This window comes from Denticeps clupeoides, chromosome 4 (genome assembly GCF_900700375.1).
Source record: "Denticeps clupeoides chromosome 4, fDenClu1.1, whole genome shotgun sequence".
In the NCBI taxonomy this organism is placed as follows: Eukaryota; Metazoa; Chordata; class Actinopteri; order Clupeiformes; family Denticipitidae; genus Denticeps; species Denticeps clupeoides.
In genome coordinates, this window is record NC_041710.1 from 21,519,643 (window position 1) to 21,536,715 (window position 17,073).

Genomic DNA, 17,073 nt, shown 5'->3' on the forward strand with positions numbered 1-17,073 from the left:
GACCTCAGTGGAACCTTGGTGGTTCAGGATTCGAACCAGCAACCTTCTGATTACGGATCTGTTTCCTTCCCCGCCACCTGCTTCCTTACCCACTAGGCCACCACTGCTCCAAAGTCACAGTGAAGTGATTGTCATTGTGAAACACTTAGTGAGCAGTGGGCAGCCATGAAAAGCATCCGGGGAGCAGTGTGTGGGGACGGTACTTTGCTCAGTGACACTGAAGTGGCACCTTGGTGGTTCGGGATTCAAACCAGCAACCTGTTCACTGAGCCATTGTCTTTTTGATGACCTAAATACTTGAATAGAATCACTACTACTTGTAGGACTATTGGAAAATCTTGTATGCCTATAAGCATGACCTATGCAGGAGGAAAAAATATAATATATAATGTTCAAGCGCCATCCAGTGGCAACTGGGCTCCACTGCAGTTTAAAGCACTGATATTTTTAAGTCATAGCAGAGCTGACAGCAAAATCTGATTATATTTTATATTTTTTGTTCACTGTGTGTTGTGCACCTTAAATCATGAAACAATAGCTGTAGTACATCATCATCCAATGATCTCAGTTTTGGCCATCCCCTGTAAGACTATACGATGTCACACTGGCTGCGGGTGAGACAGTGCAATACTGCAATGCCTTCTAAATCATGAAAACAGAGTCACAGTACACAAAGATGACAGAATCTTTGTCATACCCATCTCATAGTGAAAATCAGTAGAAAAAGGTCTTCTTATTTTTAAGGTCTTTACAGCCGTGAAACATTTGCTTAATACCATTAAAACCCTGATCGTTCTGAGTGTCACTGAATTCAGTGTCCCTGTAGGGGCTCTGAGTAGAAGCTGTTTAACTTGATTAAGGTGTAAGGTTAAGGATTAAGGTCTCACAGATGACAGACCAATGACAGAACAGACACAGATTTGTATCATTTCTCCGGACTGTCGAATATCAGATGCAGCAGCAACACTCATACACTCTTCGTGTTCCTTTAGAAAACAGAACTAACTTCAGATGAGTGACTCTCTCTGCCCTGCTCTGCTCTTAGGGCACAGAGGAAATTGTTGTCCTAAAGGTACATGTATGCAAACTAGAGTTTAATGTTTAACTGTCATTGCTTGATGGGTCTCTCTCTGTCTTTTTTAACTCCAGGGAGAAGATGGCCTACTTCACGCGGGGAAAGATTAATATCCCATCCCTGCCAGCTCACGACGTGTAATCACACTTTACTGCAAATCATGAAGTATTTTTCTGCCTCTGTAGCATAGTATTTTAATAGCGTAGCCTCTTTGGGTCAAAGCAAACACAATAAAAACCTGTAACATTGTTAGTTCTATATGATGTAGGTTAATGTATTTGTATAAAAAGTTGTAATTGACATTGTGTTAAAAAAAAAAAAAGTAATGGTTTCTGTTTTCAGAGAAAACCAAAGTAAGGTCATTTTGGTACAAGTTCTTCCTAAGTGAAAATGAGCCTGTACAGTTTTGTAAAAGTGTGGTATGGGGATGTGGGTGGAGAAAGAACAAACTGCTGCTCTTTCAGTGTGTGTGTGTGTGTGTCTAGTTAGGAAGAGCCGGTTTTCCTGTTCCTCTGAGTGTTTGGATCTGACAGGAGTCAGTGTTGTGAATGTTCACTGTCACACCCCCCAGTCATCCCTGCACTGACTTCATACCATTCAGTTTTTCTTTTCTGCTCTCCGTTTTTGAGTATGATAGTAGCTACATTAGCTAGATACACAAGCCGGTCTACACACACACACCTCCCTCCCTTTGTTTTCTTAGAGCCCATTGATCAAAATCAAGAGAAGAAGCTGTTTTTTTTTACAGTGTTACAAAGACATGAAAAAAACATCTTTTGTGTTTTTGGCCAATTACAAGATTTTGCCATGCTTTGTTACGTGTTTTACAAATTTGATTCACTTTAATCACTTTGTTTATTATAATATTATAATAAAGATATGTAAGTTAGGGTTACATTCCATCAAAACACATTCTGTAATTACAGAAAAGAATTTAATTTCTGCATGTCACGCTATTGTCACATCACATATCACGGGTGCTGTAATGTGAGTGAAATGCTTATAACAAAAGACATATGAGATGCAATTGAAATATATATAAAATAATATAAAACTGGTATACAAATGTACAAAAATATATATACAGCATAAACAATGTGCATAATGTACTCCTTCACATAAACAGGTCTGTTTAGATGGTGAAAATTTGGCATGATGACAGGATTTTGATCTATTTGAATTCTGAGATGCCCAAACTACAGGAATTGTGGGACAGTTTCTACTGAAGCAGCTCCCTGCTCATACAATCTATTCATGAAATCAGAATGTTAATTTACTCTAAATGTATTTTTTTAAACATATTTCCCTTCCTTTTAATTCCCTTTGCCTTTTATTTATTGGCCGTTCTATTATTTATAGTTTTTGTTGTTTGAGAAATTACAACTTGTTTTGTCACTTGTCACAAAATTCAGCAGGCATATGTATGCTTGGCATGGCTTTGATGTCAGTTTAAATGAAATGTTACAGTAATTCAGACATATTTCAACACAGTGGGCCTCCAACTGAAAATGATGATGTAGGCATAGATTACATAGATGTAAAAAATTGAAGTTAGAATTTATTTCCATTGTCACCGGTACCCATATTTTTAAATGTTGTTACAATATTAAAATTCCCCCATGTATGTGACCGCATCTTTTTTACCTCTGACATCACAGTTATCAAATTCAGAGAACAATAAGTTTAAATGAATGAAGTTGTATGAATTGCCCTTTTAAATACCTGCACATAAGGCCTGTTTTTATATTTAAGTAATGCACGAGAGGGTTTTGTCAAATGCCAGTTTTCTCATACTGTAATCATATTTCATGAAGATGCATCAGTGTAATTTAGATCAAGAAAATATTTAATGAAATCTGTCATTTGTAAATATTTGTATGACTTTTGCTTATCAAAATTAAAAGTATTCAGAACATGGAATCATTCTTAATAATTGTGAGAGAAATTTCTTCACTCCATAGATAAATACAATAAGCTGAAGTCATTCACAAGTTCTTTCTTCATCGGTTCCTGTTAGGGGTCGCCGGAGGGCTCAGCCAGCCTGGTTGTCTGCACAATTGACCTGCAAAAGTTTTACGCAGCATGCCCTTCCTGAGGCAACCCTCCCCATTTACCAGGGTGGGACCTTCACCAAGAAAAACATGCATCCCCACTGACTGGGTTTGAGGTCATTCACAATTAATAATTATGAATTACTTCTGTGAAGTAATTCATTAGTTATTTTATCACAATATCAATTAAGTGGTGGTAGTAGCCTAGTGGGTAACACACTCACCTATGAACCAGAAGACCCAGGTTCAAATCCTGCTTACTACCATTGTGTCCCTGAGCAAGACACTTAACCCTAAGTTGCTCCAGGGGGACTGTCCCTGTAACTACTGATTGTAAGTCGCCCTGGATAAGGGCGTCTGATAAATGCTGTAAATGTAAAATGAAGTAAATTTTAATACAGTCACTTAATCAAGTACAGACAGTGTTGAATTCACCTTAGTTAGGCTGTCCTAGTTAGGGCCACTGTTACACAAATGTACCACTATAACCAGATATTTCTGTACCAGTTGTACAATGTCACTGTCTGCCACTGCTTCTGTTTGTTCTCTCTGAGGAACTGAATCAAGACCACCTCCAGTCCAATGATGAGACCACCAGAGGGATCATGGTTCCTGGCAATGAGCTGCTGACGAGACAACCCAGCATGAAACGTACCAGACAGGCACCATCACGTACCAGCTAAAGCTGGCACTTCAAATAGACCAGTAGCATCATAATGGACACACAATGTACACCATGACACTGAACTAAATCACTGTCCAATACCTTTAAAAATTGACATGTGCTCTATACTGCACTCTATACTGTCCCACCACTACACCTGTTGGACTATTTTTTCTTAGACAAATCATTACCGGCCCCACACTGAAACCAATTGCAGGCTCACTCTACCCTGGAAGGGCGTCCCTCTCATCCCTCATCTCGTCCCTTCCCAAGGTTTCTCCCCTTTTTTGGGGGAGTTTTTCCTTGTGTACAGAAGGGTAAAGTGGGGGTGTCAACTGCAGGGTCTGTCAAAGCTTTTTGAGACATACTGTATGAGATAATGGGTTGAATAAGAAATAAATGTTGTTGTTCATGTATTTGAGTAAATTGTCAGATTGTCTGAATTTTCTTCTCAACCTCTTGCAAATATAACACAAAGTGATTGAGTTTTGTGATTGTGATGCACAGCACAGTACATGATGATTATTTCATTCATTCATTTACTGTTCATATATTTGGTTTAATCACATCAATATCTACACACTTCATGCTTGACCATGTGGATAATTTGCCAATTCAGAAATGAGTTCATAATGCAATATTTCCCAAGCCTTTCCTGCCATTATGTTTTCACTCCCACCATATCTTACTTAAGTCTATAGTCTAGCAATGAATATGGCAGGTTCACAGTAATGAAAACACTTCGGAAGGCTGTCCTGGGAATAAAAATGGTATACAGTGGATTTCACAAAGTATCTGGACATTTCAGCTCAACACTGGCAGGTGAATATTTCAACATTTCCACTGATCAGGCAGTGGAATAAAATCACTGTGGTAAGGATTCGGTTTTTTACACTGTTAAAACTGACAAAAAGAAGACCTGTTGCTTGTGAATTAATTATGAAATAACTAGATACATGTCGACTAATGTCAAAGTGTATTGTAATGGATGCGTCTAATGGACGTTCTCTAATTATTCGTGAGGAAATCGAACAAAAATATGCCGTGTCCGGTGTCCTCTGGGTGTCTATTATATCTTATAAAAAATATGGTAAGTTTTAAAAACCTGCGGTAGGGAAAAAATACGGCACGTTTTCTTACAAACGGGTACTTCCGGTCGCGCAGGGAAATCACGAGCGTCTGTTTTTTGCGAGGCCTCCCCTGCCGAATAGTGCTGCCCGCGGAGCCCACTGCGCATGCCCGGGAAATGGAGAGCGAAGTGGGCCAAGTGTTTTGAGTTGAATCCCGTGTGCAGATTCGGGCTGAGGCGCCCAGCGACGCGGGTAGTGGCTCCCGGGGTGAAATTACAAAACCACGCGGCGCCGAGAGCGACCGTAAGCCCGGCCGCCCCGCGGGCCAGGAAACGGACTTTATCCTGCCGAGAGGGCCGGAGACGGACCGGGGTTTCCGCGGAGCCAGGGAGACGGGGCCTGCTGACCCACGTTCGAGCTGAGAGCGCAGCGCGGCGGGCCTCGCCGCCTCCGCATGGGCGCGAAAGGCTGAAGTCGGCGCGGCGCGGCTCTCCGACCTTCTTCCTCCCGCCGCGGCCACGACCGAAGGTGGGTTCGTGTCAGGCTTCGTGCTGCACGCGTGACAGCTCCGGGTCCGACCTCCGTTCGGCTCACGCCGGACGCACGCTGCGCGAGTTAGACCTGTCACACAGATTTAACTCGTTCGAGCGCAACCTGGCTCTTTCGCCGTTTGCGAGCAGCTTTGCGAGCCGCGCTGGTTGTAGGGAGCCGAGTACCTGCAGCCCGCTGAGAGACCAAGTTCCCGCCTCGTGGCCAGCTGTGTCAAACTTGAACCTTCGGCTCACTCCGAGTCCCCGTAGCTGCTTTAACCTGGGGCGCTGGGGGAAAGAAACCCGCTCCCACAAGCACGCTTCCTTCCTGTAGATGGTAACATCGTGCCGGCTGCTCTCTCCAACTTCTGTTTGGCCCCATTTGTTAGGTTGTTTTCTGCAAGAAGAGGAACTGTGTCGTTTTGCCCTCGTCTCTGTGGATCGCAGCGGACTGTCCAGCCTTGACCTTCTGAGACAAGAAGTGCTTCACTATCTGGGTACAGCAGCTGCCTAGAGGTATGCAACACACACACACACCACACTAAATTGCATTATATAGAAAAGTGATAAACGGTGCACACAGTGAAATTTGTCCTCTGCATTTAACCCATCACGCTTGGTGATGCCATGACAGGCGCCCGGGGAGCAGTGTGTGGGGACGGTGCATTGCTCAGTGGCACCTCAGCGGATCAGGATTCGGACCGGCAACCTTCTGATTATGGGGCCACTTCCTTAATCGCTAGGCCATGATGTCCATGGCACTAACATAATTCTTTTTCCTGTTGTGTTTTTGTGCTTTGGTAGCGAACACTTCAGCATCCTTGATTCTTGCACTTAACTTTTAAGTGTTTTTTTTTTTTTTTTTTTCAAGCCTTAGTCGACTTATTTATTTCAGTAACAGTATAATTGTGTCTGACCAATCACTCTAAGCAGAAGAAAGAAAGCTATGGGGAAATACTGTAAGTTGCCAGATTTATTAATAAAGTCAGGCCAGTTTATGATGATGGTGCGTTGGTGCAACAGGTCACATTTAATCACCAGGCCCTGTGCAGTATGTTCAAATGATTGCTTTTTGCAATTATTTTTCTTTTTTTTTTTTAAGAATGTTAAAGTGTTCTCTGTCCCCATCCAGGCTCTGCTCCCAATGTCTTCCTCACGCCTCAAGAGTCTTCATCCACTACGGCAACCCTGAAACGGTTCCAAAATGTCAAGTATAGACAGGTATCTATTGTATCTATATTTGGGACACTTCAGACACACACTGATTATAACATCTGGTTTTAGGGCCTAATTGAGAATCATGGGATAGATAATTAATTACATTGATTAATGCATGTACATGGAGTGGACAGTTTCAATATTTTCATTTTTGTTCATTATTATTATCGATACTCATGCTCATTATATAAAGCTGACTGGATTTTTCGGGTATATTACTGTAGCCAGTGTAAATATTGTTTATTTTTAACATTATTTTAGGGACGATCTGTTGGATGGGTTGATGGAGGAAGATGAGAAAGACAAGGCAAAGCGGTGAGTAACTTGCTCCCGCAGAAAGTGTCCTTTTTTGATGATGAAATGATGATGACTTTTTAATGGTTTAAAACAAAATTAGAGTTTCCAGAAACAAATCAGAGAAGAAGCGCAGAGACCAGTTCAATGTGCTCATCAAGGAGCTTGGAACCATGCTTCCTGGCAACACCCGGAAGATGGACAAGTCCACCATCTTGCAGAAGAGCATTGATTTCCTGCGTAAGCACAAAGGTAGGACTGCTCCTGCTTCTCTGGTGATGTGATGTGATGTGATGTGGCTGAAATGACTGCAGAATAACACACTGCTCCTGTGTTCCTGTGCATCTGCCAGAGATTGCAGTGCAGTCTGAATCCAGTGAAATCCGACAGGACTGGAAACCGCCGTTCCTCAGCAATGAGGAGTTTACGCAGCTCATGCTGGAGGTGAGAAGCGCAACGTTCATTATTTATTTTGTGATATAGAATTTTATGTTATCTCCTGAACTAATGTTGTGTCCTAAACTAACAACATTGCCAGGCTCTGGATGGTTTCTTTCTAGCAATAATGACTGATGGGAACATCATCTACGTCTCCGACAGTGTTACTTCCTTACTGGAACACCTCCCTGTGAGTCTTTTATTAACAACCACAAAATAAATAGATCAGAATATCTGGAACATGAACTGAACTGAGGAGCCTGGTTGTGATTTCTTTGTTTTTTAGTCCGACCTGGTGGACCAGAACCTGTTGAACTTCCTGCCCATGGGGGAACACTCAGAGGTTTACAAAGCTCTATCTTCCCATCCCGAAGGGGAAAACCTAAGCCCAGAGTACCTCAAGAGTAAGTACTTGTTCTGATACAGTTGTTCAAACCTTAAGTCAATCCTTGACTTAAGGATTGAGGTCCTGAAGCATACACTGTGTAGTTTGATCCATATTGTATTGGCCATAAAGTCAGCTTTCTATTACCTGTCAGAAAATCATATGCTTTTCTTCACTATGTATTTAAGCCAAGAACCAGATGGAGTTTTGCTGTCATATGCTACGGGGCAACATGGACCCCAGAGAGCCACAGGTGTACGAATATGTTAAGTTCATTGGTAACTTCAGATCTCTGAATAATGGTGAGTGAATTATGTATATTTCAGACATATGTTTCAGCAAGGACCCTCTGTATGTAGGTATGAGAGAAATAACTAATCAGTTTTGTATTTTTAAAACCATGCAGTGCCTCAGGCAACACGAAACGGTTTAGAGGGGGTGCTGCAGCGTTCATTGCGACCAGCATTTGATGACCAAGTCTGTTTTGTAGCAACAGTGAGGTTGGCCAAGCCTCAGTTTATCAAGGTGAGAAGCAGTTTGTACATACAGTGTGTACAATGTAACTCCAAGTCAATCACACTTCTGTGAAATCCATCCAACTGTCTATCTAGGAAGCAACACTGATTGACAAGCAATTTCACATGCTGTTGTGCAAATGGAATAGACAACAGGAGGAAATTATAGTCAATTAGCAAGACATAAATTGAGCAATTTACATTCACAGCATTTGTCAGATGGCCTTATCCAGAACGACTTGCAATCAGTAGTTACAGGGACAGTCCCCCCCCTGGAGCAACTTAGGGTTAAGTGTCTTGGACACGATGGTAGTAAGTGGGATTTGAACCTGAGACTTCTGGTTCATAGGCGAGTGTGTTACCCACTAGGCTACTACCACAACCAACTACCACAATGTATATACATAGATCTTCACATAGACTGAAATTTAATTCATGCCTGGCTGTCAATTAAAAAATATAACAAATGAATCACTCATTTTGCAAGTAATCACAAGGAATTCTCAAAACTAAAATGCATATTTGAAACATAGATAAGTGTGGGAAAGTGGCTCAGGTGCGTAGACTCAGACTGACAATACATTAAATTGTAATTAGCTTGTGTCTGTCTTTATGTAAGGATTGAATTGGAATGTTAGGATGAATTTGTCTTCCATGTCATAGGTCAGACCTAATCAGGAAGTAAATCAAGTGCTGCTATGCTGTGTGTAAAACAAATGCTAATTTCTGTGTGTGACATGTTTTAATTAGGAGATGTGTACAGTGGAGGAGCCCAATGAGGAGTTCACCTCCAGACACAGCCTGGAGTGGAAGTTTCTCTTCCTGGATCACAGGTGGGTGGCAGATTATTTTCAGTGTGTACAAAATGAAAAATTTTTGGATGCGTTTTTTTTTTGTTTTTTTTTTTTGCATCAATTAGCAACCCAGTATCCATTTTTGCATATTACTTGCATATTGAACGTCTTTGGAACATAGTCGGAATGCATGTTAAAATTTGGTTTATGTTTTGTTGTTTCAGGGCTCCTCCTATCATAGGATACTTGCCTTTTGAGGTTTTGGGCACATCAGGATATGACTATTATCACGTGGATGATCTTGAGAACCTGGCCAAGTGCCATGAACACTGTGAGTAAGGCAAAACTTACTTTTTTTTTTTTTTATTATTTATTTAGGCCTTATATGTCCCCTAATTCTGTATCTGAAGTCTCTTTCTGAAATTCGGCCTTGGTGCAGTATTACAGCCACCTTTAACCAGTCACACAATGAGATTTCCCCAGGACAGCCATTTTGGTCTGTGTAGCTTTAAATGCAAATGAGGAGGAGAGATGCGGGACAGCGGCCTATAGAAGTGAGCAGACATTCGTGGAAGTGACGTCATCAACACCATTCACCACCCACAATTTTGGTCACAGACAGGAAGTCGTGTCTGCATTTTTCCAGGAAAAAATAACTTTTAAATGAACAAACGATTCAAATTAAAGTAAAATTAACCCAATAAAATTGACAATACATCTATGCTCATTTTTACATCCAATCACAGAGCAATTTCGATGGAAGCCATGACTGCAGGTAGAGATGATGTTTTATGGGAGGGGTGGGAAACTCTTTGAGGTTGACTCATTATAAAGGGAAAAGGGGGTAACCTTTCTCCTTATGATGACTTAAGGGGACAAATTCCAGATCCGGCTGTCTGAACAGCGAAGCAGAATGGCCAAAGCAGACACCTATCACCCTTTTTAGTCACTGCAGGACCATAGACCGACTAGGGGAAGTCATATTAATGTTAAAATCTCTAAAGTGAAATTTTCATGATAGCGGACCTTTAATTTACACACACAAAGAAAATCTGGCTCTGGACCCATCACAGCATCACAGACATGCATATTGCTCAATCATACAACTTTTCTTTTTCTTTTATTCTTTTTTTCTTTTGAACGATTAGCAACCCAGTATTGGACAATTAATTAGTCTTACATTCTTTCCCCATTTTAATATCTTCTCTCCCAGTGATGCAGTATGGGAAAGGGAAGTCCTGCTACTATCGTTTCCTGACCAAAGGCCAGCAGTGGATCTGGCTACAGACTCAGTACTACATCACCTATCACCAGTGGAACTCCAGACCAGAGTTCATAGTCTGTACACACACAGTGGTCAGGTGTGAAGAACAGACACTTACACATACAGACAGAATGTCACGTATTTATGTTTTAAGGCCTTTTTGACACTCCTCCTTTCTGTCTGCCTCTCACTCAGCTATGCTGAGGTGAGGGCTGAACACCGTCGGGCAATGGGCATTGAAGATTCTGCTCCTGAAATGTTAGCCGACAAGGTGAGGTATCAGTAGTTGATTTGAAATTACAGTCAGATCATTAAATGCCTTTTATTTTGTAGGAAACACAGTACACGAACAAAATATCACAGTCCTTTAAACATGCAGCATTAACTCTGTTTTATTTTTTGAAGAGTCAGGACTCGGGGTCTGAAACACAGCTCAACACTTCCAGCCTGAAGGAAGCACTAGAGCGTTTCAACCACAGCCGTACACCCTCCACCTCTTCACGCAGTTCCAGAAAATCATCTCACACAGCTGTCTCTGACAACACTTGTACATGTGCGTACCACATTATCTCTCAGACATTTTAAAATAAAATCCGCTCTTGAGTCTTGTGCCTTTATACCAGCAGGGTGTTTATGTGACCATTTGTGTGTCTTTCAGCCACTCCTTCCAAACTCCAAATGGACACAAGCACACCACCACAGCCATCTGGAACTTCAACAGTGGAGATGGTCTCGCAGCGGCGCTCCTCCACCAGTAGCCAGGTGAGCTTCGGGGTAAAGAGATTTTTTTAAAGGGGTATCAATGGGTTTACTAGAACAGCTTTTAAATGTGATGTTTTAGAAATTTGGTGTTAATTTCTCATCTATTCCTGTTACTGCAGTCCATGAGCTCCCAAGCCACAGCGCAAAACTCAGCTCCACAGATCATCACCCAGCAGCAGCAGGCACCCTCACAAGTTCAACCAAACCCACAGGTGAGACTGTGCTGGGGAGACAGAGAGTTTCTCATTCCTGCTCATGTCAGAATGTGTACACTCTAAACATCCATTACTTAGTTTCATGAGTTGCGAATAAGGAATGTGGCTGATTGACAGTCAGGGTCGTAGCACTCAGATGCCTGATCATCTCTTATTTTGGAGGTTGCTCAAGGTTGTTAGACTCATTGAAGGTTGTGCTGAAGTTGCATGCCTATGGGAATATAGCCTCAAAATTATATTGTGATGTTTAATGTAATAGTGACATTATATAGTAGCTGCAAATGAGCTATTCCCCAAAGTGCTAGAAACTGCAACACTTAGCAGTTTAGACATTAATGGCTGTGTTTTGGTTTTGAGGCCAAAGCAACTTTAGTTATTCAAGCTGTACACTGTGTTGGTTATTATAAGTAAAAAATCGGTTATTATAAGTAAATAAGCCATTGCACATAAAAGATGCTTGTTCCAAAGTGCAATTTATACTGTTATGGCACTGTAGAGACATACACACAAAAACTGTCCCATTGGTCTGTCAAGAAAAAAATTCACCCTAACCCTACATCATTGTATGTATTTTCATCATGATCACGTTATACGTTACAAGACTTGATTTAGGTTTGCAGCACTTATCAGATTCCTTTATTCAGAGTGACTTGTAGTTACAGGGACCGTCCCACTGGAGCAACTCATGGTTAAGCATCTTGCTCATGAATACAGTGGGAGTAGGTTTTGAACCTTTTTACTTTGTGATCGTGTGGTGTGTTATCCACTAGGGTACTACCACTCTAGAATAGATTTCTTGTCTGACCCCATGCAGCATGTTGTCCTAACTTTTCCCGTCCTTGTGTAGTTCACGGCTCAAATCAATGCTATGCAGCACTTGAAAGAGCAGCTGGAGCAGCGCACGCGTATGATCGAGGCCAACATCCATAAACAGCAGGAGGAGCTGCGGCAAATTCAAGACCAGCTTCAACGCGTGCAGGGCCAGGGCCTGCAGGGCCAGGGCCTGCAGGTACAGCTCACCCTACCAATACATCACAAATAGTGAAGTGGTATCTTTTAATCTGGTGCCTGCCGGTCACTAAGGGCGATTGTTTTAAATGCAGAGGACACATTTCACTATGTGCACCGTGTGCTGTGCTGCTGTGTATCACAATGACAATCACTTCACAGTCATATTCAAATATGTGCTTTATGTGTAGTCCTGAGTCCATGTCTTGCGATACAAATTACTTGCTAATCTAATTAGTAAATGAGTCAGCAGTAGCTCCTTAAAAGCAGGCTTTTAATGTTGAGTCACTCTTTGATGAAATCCACTTATTTAACTAATGCTGCTCTGACTCATTTGCTGCCCACTTCAGATGTTTCTTCAGCAGCCAGGGTCAGGAGTGAATGTCCAGCTATCTCAGGTAGGGGCCACAGTGTTGGGGACTGGCTCACAGACCGGAGTCTTGACCATTCAGGGCCAGCAGGACGTCCAAAGCTCCGACCATACAGGAAGTCAGCATGCCCTCCAGCAGCAACAGGGTCCTCCTCCTCCTCCTCCTCAGCAGCATCAACAGCAGCAGAGCTTACAAAACTCCAGCCATCCACAGGTCAGCCACACCCCTTGCATATGCCAGTGTGACTTTTCACATCATTATTTTATTTGTTTATTGTTTTTGGGGTGATTTTATTGAGTCGTTCTTATTGACTAATCCAGATGTTCCAGAAGTCAATCTGGTCAAGTTATTCAGTCCATGGCACTAAATCTGTTGTGCACTAAATCTGCCCATTCCCCAGAGGGTGTCACAGAATGCCTTGCCCACTCCACTCTACAACACCATGATGATCACACAGCCCTCCTCTACCAACGTTTTGCCCATCCCCAGCACCATGGCACACAGCAGTAACCAGGGGAATGCCATTACCAGTTTCAGCCCGGACCGGCAGATCAGGTACACACTGACCTCCGCTGTGATCTGTGGATTAAATGTGAACATGTAATTTACACATTTTAAGGCCTAAAATCCTCTATCTCCCACTTTTTCCCCACTCCATTCCCAGGTTTCAAGCAGGTCAACAGTTGGTCACCAAACTGGTGACCCCGATGGCATGTGGTGCAGTCATGGTTCCTACAACCATGTTTATGGGGCAGGTGGTGACTGCCTACAGTCCATTTGCCCAGCAAGGTCAGGCGCAGGCGATCACACTACAGTCACAGGCCCAAGCTCAGGTGGACATGCAGGCGCAGGCGACCTCGGTGCAGTCCATGCAACCTGGTTCCACACAGCAGCAACAGCAGCAGCAGGCGCAGTTCTTACAGGTGACCAGCATGGGGTCAAAGAGCGAAATATTTCACACGTTTACTATGTTGCTGTGATAATCTTACAGCACAGGGGAAAAATGGGGAAAAAAATCCGTATATCAGTAACCTATGGTGAATAGACGCTCGAACATTACAGGTTTCCTATGCTCTGTGGTTCAGCTACATATATCTGATTTATTGATTTGTTTTAAAGGCTAATTTCTCTTTCTCTGTGTTAGGGAACTCGTTTGCTTCACAGCAACCAGTCTACACAGCTTATTCTGCAAGCAGCTTTTCCAATTCAGCAGCAGGGCAGCACATTTACCACAGCGCAACAACAACAACAACAACAGCAGCAGCAGCAGCGGCATCAACAGCGGCAGCAGAAACCCCAGACACAAAAACAGCAGAAATCTCACAGGACTGACAGCTCCAGTACCCAGTCACAGTAGTCATGGCATTCAGCAACCAATCAGACCTCATTTTTGTTGGCTGCGGGTGTGGTTACCTAATGTGATTTTGTATTTTTTTTTATTTTTTTTTTATTTTATTTTTTTCTCATTATTATTTTTTGGAATCTCAGAATTGCAGCTGGACCACATAGGTGCTAATGATCTCTTTGGGTCATTGCAACTACAGAACTTGTAACCTGTACCCTGGTGACCAGAGCATTCACACCAGCGATGCCTCTCTGCGGAATGGAACTCACCATGGCAACAGTAAGATCAAGTAATGTACTCACAAAAATTCCAGGGTTCTAACGGTTGTCCTGGCCATCCAGCAGGATCTTTCACACTATAAACAAGCTCCTCAATTATTATCTATTTTTTCTAATAGTTATTTATTCACAGAGAACCAACAATAAGCAAAGAGACTGTTAGTCATAACTCTGTACACACAGAGTGAAGGACTGAACTAGTCACAGACTTACAATCATTATATTACTGTACAGTCATTCATGTAATATAACCTGTAAATATCAAAACCAGAACAAACAGAAGAACTGAATATTTTATAACGTGCATGACGTGTAAGACTTTTATTCCTGTCTTTGGTTTAATAATAATACTTTTTTTTTTTTTATTTCTAGTCTTATGTTAAAGGGCAGAAAAGATTTATTAATGCTAAGGTTAAACCTTTTGTCTAATGCTCCTCAGACAAGTGTTTTGGGTTTGTAGGGTTGTCACAGTTTGTTTAATAAGATTTCAGGACCCCCCCTGAGGTGTCTATAGGAATTTCTGTATTTCCAAATTGGTGTCCTAGACATAGTAGCTAAGCTTCTTTAGACAAATGTACTAGTAAAACATGAAATGAAGCCAAAGTGCCAACAGATTGATCTCAACACTATTTAATGGTGTTTTGAATGTTTACCCTATGTATAACTAAACCCATGAGTATAGTAAAGGAGAGTGGGGCATAACTGAAAGCAGAGATGCAAACAAAATTGTTTTTACCAGAAGTCCAAAAGTGTCCATTGATTAACATAATGAATTTGCACTAATTTAGAAATATCACTCCCTCTCCCGCAAGGCTAACAGCAAATAGCAAACATCAGGAAATCCGTTCAAAAAACATAATGTTAAAAGAACAACTTAAAATTTTAAAATGTTGCCAAAAAATTCAACACAATTATTAACAGCATTCAGAGGCACAGCCCTGAGCCTGTTAATACTGGGTAGTTTCATGTAGTTTTGAAACTGAATTGAATGTTATAATTCTATCATTATAAAAAAAAGAAATTACGATTATAATAATTTTTATGCAAATATGCAATGATTTATGAATAGCCCTGCTCTCCACTACTGATTGATTTATTACTAAATTGTAAAATGTCTACCACATGTATTTAATCCCCCCAACATTTTCTAGCACTTAATTTTTTTACGTTTCAGTGTTTGTAACGTTTTTAAATGATTAGTTTAGCTACGTGTTTTCTGTTTGCTTGAGAGAATGTTTATGCTGTGTGTGTGTGTGTGTGTGTGTCTCTGTCTGTCTGTCTGTCAATCAGACCCAGATGTCTTACACAAGTTGCAAGTGACACTGAAGCTACACAATACTACATGTGTTTCTTAGTGCATCTCAGGAATAAGAACACACACAGATTATTGTCTGCAGAGATCAGTATCAGTGGTAGGAGTGGCCACGCCCTCTCTACACTGCTGCATTAGTACAAAAAGCCATATCTAGTGCAAGCCTTTGTTTTCTTGGAAGGTGTAGTGGTGGCTGGTTACTTTGCATTACTGTGCCATACATAGTAGAGCAACACAGTGTTTTTAACTAATTCTCTGATTTGGTCCACATACAAATCACTTAATTAATTAAGGCTCATTTGTTTTGTTGAAATGGAGGACAACGTGATTGATTCTGCTCCAGATTTCGAAAAGCAGATGAGTTCAATCACTGGATAAATGCAGTGCAGTGGACAGCAGATTGCTGGCCCTGATGCCTGTATGGGTGCTATTACAGTGTACATACACATCTCATATTAGTCAGACTAAAATCCTTCTAAATGCCACAGTTGTAATGAAATAAATGGCATGATTGAATTGTGTGAGCTGAATATAATAGATGTCAGTTTAAAAAAAAAAAAGGGAAAGAGAGAAAGCTTGGCACAGCATTTTAATGCAAAGTGTATGTCATCAGTGTAATTGTGTGCATGTGTGAGAGAGAATGAAAGTTATGGAGTTACAATGTCATTATCTTTCAGGGGTTCACCATGGTGCTCCTGGCGATAACCAATCAGTTCTTACTTTGCAGTATGTGAATGCTCCTGAAGCGTACATTTATGAGAACACTTACCTCTGAGATCATAAACATGATCCATATTGTCAAGAACATTTTTATATACTGAAGATCAGAGCTTACTTTATTTTCGTAGAGGAGTTTCTGTGTACAGGGGATGGGTAGGATGACAGAGACCGTTATTACTGTTGAACTTGAAAAGGTTGGAGAGTGATATTAAACAAGCTGTGACACTCAGGCTATGTAAAACAGTCTACTTCCAAACATTCTTTCCCTTTACTCCTTTTATCCTCCACCCCCCCCCCCCCCAATTGTTTTCCCTCAAGAATGCAATGTAAAACGCATTTCAGACATATAGTAGTGTAGTCCTTTGACCACATAACAACACATTAATAAGAAATTAATGACATGGAGTTGTACTGTCCAGTGTGTTTTTCTTGAAGGATCTAAATCTCTCACTTGCTCAGTTGGTGTACGTGTAGTTTACCACAGAATTGTTGTTAAATGTAAGGCTGTAACTGAAACCTGGGATTTCTGCCCCTTTCCCTTCAAAGTAATTTTTTTTTTATCAATTACGTAAGTGTTGAAAAAAAAAAATGGTGCTACACTGTGGGCTGTGTACTTCATGTACATGTGAATGAAAAGCCTGTTCTGTGCGTTCTCCCTTAAAATGAACATCATTTTACAACTGTGTCCTAGAATAACCATTGCCCCATCATTCAATATGAAATGAATTAAAGCCAGCTCCATATATAAGACTTTGGTTGTCATA

At 41.3% G+C, this 17,073-nt stretch overlaps 2 protein-coding genes across 2 annotated transcripts in view; both read left to right on the forward strand.

Moving 5' to 3' along the window:
* LOC114787546 (protein WWC2-like) overlaps window positions 1-3,005 on the forward strand; it is a 56,255-nt gene extending 53,250 nt beyond the window's left edge. Inside the window, exon 23 of the mRNA XM_028975164.1 lies at window positions 1,150-3,005. Coding sequence (XP_028830997.1) covers window positions 1,150-1,216 — 67 coding nt within the window. The 3' untranslated portion in view covers window positions 1,217-3,005. The remainder of the gene's footprint in view (window positions 1-1,149) is intronic.
* Window positions 3,006-5,037: 2,032 nt separating this feature from the next.
* clockb (clock circadian regulator b) lies at window positions 5,038-17,059 on the forward strand. Its single transcript, XM_028975165.1, has 22 exons — window positions 5,038-5,388; window positions 5,780-5,906; window positions 6,523-6,611; window positions 6,870-6,923; window positions 7,006-7,154; window positions 7,255-7,346; window positions 7,441-7,530; window positions 7,627-7,744; window positions 7,914-8,027; window positions 8,132-8,250; window positions 8,991-9,073; window positions 9,259-9,365; window positions 10,248-10,395; window positions 10,494-10,569; window positions 10,704-10,851; window positions 10,957-11,060; window positions 11,180-11,272; window positions 12,123-12,284; window positions 12,634-12,867; window positions 13,055-13,209; window positions 13,319-13,577; window positions 13,799-17,059. Exons 3-22 carry the CDS (start codon window positions 6,595-6,597, stop codon window positions 14,009-14,011), a joined length of 2,535 nt encoding a protein of 844 aa, XP_028830998.1. The 5' UTR covers window positions 5,038-5,388; window positions 5,780-5,906; window positions 6,523-6,594; the 3' UTR covers window positions 14,012-17,059.
* Window positions 17,060-17,073: the final 14 nt, after the last annotated feature.